The 6311-nt window shown below is 35.6% G+C and overlaps 1 protein-coding gene across 1 annotated transcript; it reads left to right on the top strand.

Annotated features, from left to right (window-relative positions):
* The first annotated feature begins 1810 nt into the window (after positions 1 to 1810).
* Positions 1811 to 5119, top strand: LOC104116409 (exocyst complex component EXO70I). The gene has a single exon (XM_009627261.4). It carries the CDS (start codon positions 2439 to 2441, stop codon positions 4464 to 4466), a length of 2028 nt encoding a protein of 675 aa, XP_009625556.1. The 5' UTR covers positions 1811 to 2438; the 3' UTR covers positions 4467 to 5119.
* Positions 5120 to 6311: the final 1192 nt, after the last annotated feature.

The raw sequence follows: 6311 nt of genomic DNA, 5'->3' as shown, positions 1-6311 counted from the left end.
AGCGTGATGGTAGCCTCGCCGATGGGTAGATGAAACGTGTGCGTCTCCGGTCGCCACCGCTCTATCATAGCCGTGATCAACGCCCAGTAGAACTGCAACCGACCGATCTCTATGATTATGTAGAAACCCGTATCCTGAAGGCGTCTAACTATACGGGGATACAGTGAGTGGTCCCTAATGAACTCCCACATATCGTCTATACGTCTGGGGCGAAATGTCTGGGATAGACATTGCCCATCTCAGATATGTGAAGACATATGGTTGCCCTGTAGCAACAGTAACTCTCGAGATGTAGGTCGATGCACAGGGGGAACCTCCATGACGATGTTTGTAAATTGAACAATGTTAATTAAAGTATTTTTCTGTTTAATTATTTAACATCTTTAAATATATTACAATATCTTTTATATTAATATTTAATCGATATTTTTTCTATATTATTACTTAGGTTAATACATTTTTTATATTATTATTTTATATGTTAGTTTATTATATTATTTTATATGTTAGTTTATTTTTTTATATGTTAGTTTATTATTTTATATGTTTGTTTCTTACTCAGCTATTTTTGGGTATAATAGAATTAAATAATTAGTTTTCATAACTATACATGATATAATTAATAAGTATTTATTTAATTAGTTATTTTTATGTTATTTTCTTACATTTGTTGACTAAAATTCGAGAGAGTTTGTATTTGAACTATTATTTTTTTTTAGATATTTTTGGGGTTAACAGATAATTAAATGACCATGATTAATTTCAATAACTACAAAGATAATTTCATATGCTAATATTTCATATGTTAGTATTTCATAATTTCAATGATATTAATTTCTATATTAATATTTTATATGTTAGTTTCCAACATTTTTCTACTAAAGTAACACTACTCTAAATAGTCATGAATAAAGTCAACTACCATAAGATAAAATTTATTATCAGTTTTACTAAGCTAAAGGGCACTACATTACAATTTAGGGCACAACATAACACTAAAGTGCACTAAACAACAATAAAATCACATATTAATATACGTACAACATTAAAATCACATATAACATTAATTATTCATAACATAATTTATCTCTATTACTAATTTTTAGCACATAAATAATTTAATCCGGATAAAAAATAACAAATTAATTAAATCACAAAACGATTACAAAATGACATAGACCACAATAAAAAATAACTACTAAGCATTTTATATACATGAGTTTTTCCAAAAAATTAAGTCAGAATACCTCGATTTAAAGTTTTTTAAAATGTGAAAATTTGATAATTTGGGGGCCGAAACGAGCAATATACGAGATCCACTACACGATAACGTCTTGGATCTGGTGTTAGCTTGCTACAATACAGGAGAAGATACACTTTTTGTGGGACGGGTGGACTCCAATGGAATTGTTTTGCTTAAAATATAGGGGGATCGATTTTTACCGTTTCTGCTGATTTCTGGTCGGGGAAGGAGATGGCCCGCTTTTTAAGTAGATATAACACATATATAGGAGGCGCCTCCTATATATGCGCTATACCTCCCGCCAATTTTGAATTCAAATATAGCGCGGTAATTCACTGCGCTATATCTTAACGGACAAACGTACTGTTAAAGTATAGTACCGTAAATAACCGCGCTATATATAAAATGATACTCAATATTTTTTGCCATATATTTTTATCGTTTGAGTTCAAAATAACCACACTTTGGTTCGGGATCCGACCTTGTGAACCCCAAGAGTAACGAAGTAACTCGGAAATAACCAAATCATGTCATAAATCTCATATTGTCAAAAGTTGGAGAGAGAAGGAAACAAAGAAGAAAATGAATGAAGTATGTACTACTGTCTAGCACTTTAGGACAGTCCTTGGGCTAAGCAAAGAGTGTGTTGTAAAAAAGCACTCCCTTTCCATTTCCCGATTTATCTTTAGGGTTTACTTTCTCCTCCTCTTTCTTCTTCCCAACATTCAGTATATACAAAGCTCCCAAAATTAAAATCTTCCTCTTATTTACTGGATCTCTATTTTTACTTGCAATATATCTGTGAGTTCTTTAATCAACTTCATACTCTCTCTCTCTTTATATATATATATATATCAGTCTTCTTTTTTGTTGTATGGGTAGTTGTTGATTTTTTATTTTAGTTGGTAGTTGTTAGTTGGGTTTGTGGGTTTTTGCGTAGTTTCCTGATCAAAGACGTGAAGAAGTGCAAAAGAACGCTTCTTTGATTTTGTTTGGTGAAGTTGGGTGAAGAAAAGTGATCCAAGTTCACTTTTATAAGAACCCAAGATTGGTTTTTTTTTTATTCAAGTTTGTTCTGTACACTGCATAAAGATACATTCTTTTTGTGTTAAATTGTTTGATATTTGAAATTTGTCTGTGGGTTCATTAGTGGATTACTGGATTTTTGTTGGTTTTGTGTGTTTTGGTTGATTTGATGATGACCCAGATGGAGAAGGGCATTGAACATTTGATATCTGCAAGCAAATCTTTGAGGGTAAATTTTGAGAAGTCAAAAGCCTTAGGTTTATCTATTGAAAAAGCTGGGCCTAGATTTGATGAGATTATTCAGAGATTGCCATCTTTGGAGGCTGCAATTAGGCCAATTAGGGCCCAGAAAGATGCCCTTGGTGCTGTGGGTGGCCATATTAACCGTGCCGTGGTTCCTGCCACTGCAGTTCTCAAAGTGTTTGATGCCATTCATGGACTCGAGAAATCCTTGTCCGATCCTCAATCGGACCTCCCGGGGTACCTTGGCGTGCTCAAGAGGCTTGAAGAAGCATTAAGATTTTTAGGGGAGAATTGCGAGATGGCAATTCAGTGGTTGGCTGATATTGTGGAGTATTTAGAAGACCATGCTGTTGCTGATGGAAGGTTTACTTCAAGTATGAAGGAAGCATTGACTTCTCTAAGGGAATTGCACGGTGGAGAGGAAAAGGGTCGGCTTGATGGAGGACTTCTTGGGGTTGCGTTGGACAGATTGGAAAGTGAATTTAGGCGGCTCTTGGTTGAAAATACTATGCCGTTGCCAATGTCTGCTCCAGCTTTACCTGGTGAACAAGCCTGCATTGCGCCCTCCCCTTTGCCGGTGACTGTTATCCAGAAGCTACAGGCTATAATCGGAAGATTGATTGCTAATAACAGGCTTGAGAAGTGCATATCGATTTATGTTGAGGTGAGGAGTTCTAATGTCCGTGCAAGTTTGCAGGCACTTAATTTGGATTATCTAGAGATCTCGGTCTCCGAGTTCAATGATGTGCAGAGCATAGAGAGTCACATTGCTCAGTGGGGTAAGCATTTAGAATTTGCTGTAAAGCATCTTTTTGAAGCTGAGTATAAACTTTGTAATGATGTTTTTGAGAGAATAGGATTGGATGTGTGGATGAGCTGTTTTGCTAAGATAGCTGCCCAAGCAGGCATTCTTGCATTCCTTCAATTTGGAAAAACTGTTGCAGAGAGTAAGAAGGATCCTATCAAGCTTTTGAAGCTGTTGGACATATTTGCATCTTTAAACAAGTTAAGATTGGATTTCAATCGGCTTTTTGGTGGAGTTGCGTGTGTGGAAATACAAAATTTGACTAGGGATTTAATCAAGAGTGTGATCGAAGGGGCTAGTGAGATCTTTTGGGAACTTCTAGTTCAAGTTGAGTTGCAAAGGCAAATGCCGCCTCCTCCTGATGGCAGTGTTCCAAAACTTATCATTTTTATCACTGATTATTGCAATAAGCTGCTTGGGGATGATTATAAGTCTATCCTCACCCAAGTTCTGATTATTGAAAGAAGTTGGAAGCACGAAAAGTTTCAAGAGCGGCTCCTCATTAATGAGCTGCTGAATATAATGAGATCTGTTGACGTTAATTTAGAGACATGGTCGAAGGCCTATGAAGATGTTATTTTGTCATATGTGTTCTTGATGAATAATCACTGGCATCTATATAAGCATCTGAAAGGAACAAAGCTTGGAGGTCTGCTGGGAGATTCGCGGTTAAGAGAACATGAACAGTACAAGGAGTACTATTCTGCCTTTTTCTTGAAAGAGAGCTGGGGAAAGCTTCCTGCTTTATTAAGCAGGGAAGGTCTTATTCTGTTTTCTGGTGGGCGTGCGACTGCTCGTGATCTTGTCAAGAAACGATTAAAAGCTTTTAATGAAGCATTTGATGAAATGTATAAGAAGCAGTCTAATTGGGTAATGCTTGACAAAGACCTACGGGATAAGACATGCCAGCTAATCATTCAGGCGATTGTGCCTGTTTACCGGAGTTACATGCAGAACTATGGGCCATTGGTTGAACAAGAAGGAAGTACCAAATATGTGAAATATACGGCTCAGTCTTTGGAAAAAATGCTGAGCTCTCTTTTTCATCCAAAACCTGTGAAACATGGAAGTTTCAAAGTCCGACATCCTAGTGGAAAATTCAGCAATGGTATCTCAGATCAGAATCAGACTTCTCCAACTGTTAAATAATTGTTAGATTGTTATAGTTAAGGCAACAGTTAAACGTGACAGGGTCTCCGGTGTTATCCCTCCGTGTTCTAGACGACCATCAGTCACTTTGTGTATAGTAAGTTTCTGAAGGATTCATTCACTACCATTTTAGACAGCTCGGATTTACAAGCATAAAGAAGCTTTTGGTTGAACATTTCCTCTAGGCAGTACTAGGTCGAACATTCATCGATTCGACTAGTGAGGGCATCTTCGCAGTGCAGAGGTTTCAACTAAGTGCTTTTACCTGAACTGGTGTTGACACACCCGGGATGCATCTATCCTCAAGTAGACCGCTGAAGTTAGATCGACTTGGGACTTTTCGGGTAATGAAACATATTCAATTGTCCTGCATACTTGCTGCTGATTAATTCAGCGACGAAGTAAGAAGCAGTACCATCCCCTGATTTATTGCAGCTGTCTTGTACAATATAGGTAAATTGCATTCAGAGTTTTAGCAATCTTTAAATGTTTCTTTATAATATCTACATAAATATGCGAATGACAATCATTGAACCTTGAGAGCAACATGTTATTTTTTCTGTTGGATGGGAATGTTATTTGTAGTAGAGCACTTGATCCTCATTGGAAAGATGTTTATCAATAAAGATAACATACTGTCTTATTACTAGCAATTACCATTTTGATCATGAAATATATGTTCTGCTGAGTGGATCTGTCCCATTTGATTTTTTTTCTTTTTCTTATGGACTTCAGTTGACTAGCTGAGGTAATACACATCAGACAGTGTATAGATTTGATATATAACCTGAAAATAGAGTGCTACTCTACTATAGTTGGTTTTTTAATAAACAATTTCCCATATATGATTGAAAGGAAAAATATGAAACGATTAGATTCTTTATAAAAAGGAAGTATGATGAGAAAATTAGGACTTCCACACCATTGTCATGATTGTATAGAAAGGAAAGAGAAAAGTTGAATCTTTAAATGCTTCCTTTCTCTCTATGGAATAATTGAATGCTTTTTGCCCTCTCGACTCTTCTCTTTGGTCCATAGGCAATGAAAACCTTCAATCAACTGCATGCATGAATTAGGACACTTTTGAGTTTCATAAATCAAGCACACGAAAACAATATTTACTGTTAAAAGTCCAAAGAAAAAAGTGAAGAACATTCATTGCACGAAAAAAGAAGAGTGACGAAACATGCTAAGGATAAAGTGCAATTTATCCTCTTGTTTTTAGATTACCTTGTTTGAACTATCTTCTAAGCATCTAACAACATTATGTTGCTCAAAGCTTTGTCGTCCACCCTTTTCACTACTAGTCTGATAAGACCTCTTCGAAAAGCTATACTCATGATATTATTTTTTGTTTAGAGAACACAAATCTTTAAAGTTATTCACTGTTGGACTGAAATGCAGAAGAAGAATGGTTGTTATTAAGGATTCATATTACTGAATTCTAACCAGTATGAGATTGGGACATTGTTGTAGTGTTGGATCGACTCCTAGTAATTCGATCGGCTCCAATCTTTAATGAAAAAAAATATTTCTAATTTAACAATCTTCCTCCTCTTGGTCGTCATCAAAGAAGTTGACGTCTTTCCGATTCCGAAACAAAGAGAGTTCGGCTTTTTTTCTTTGTTCTAATTTCATAGTTGATCAAGATTCCGTTTAATCTTAGCCTGAAATTTCATTTTTCTTCTTTTACTTTTTCCAAAAATAATGACACCTTTTTACATTTGAAATTCTTTTAACTTTTAACTTTTAATGTTACTCTTAATGACTTTCTCTTTTAGCCAAGTCATGAAATGTTTAAGAGTTTGTAGACAATAAATTGCGTCGAGAAAATAAAATCAAGAC

Source organism: Nicotiana tomentosiformis, chromosome 12 (assembly GCF_000390325.3).
Source record: "Nicotiana tomentosiformis chromosome 12, ASM39032v3, whole genome shotgun sequence".
Taxonomy (NCBI): domain Eukaryota; kingdom Viridiplantae; phylum Streptophyta; class Magnoliopsida; order Solanales; family Solanaceae; genus Nicotiana; species Nicotiana tomentosiformis.
This window is presented reverse-complemented; position numbering and strand designations above follow the sequence as displayed.

What these genes read in the sequence shown, in the direction of transcription:
- LOC104116409 (XM_009627261.4), top strand. Translation starts at nt 2,439, where the DNA reads ATGATGACCCAGATGGAGAAGGGCATTGAACATTTGATATCTGCAAGC.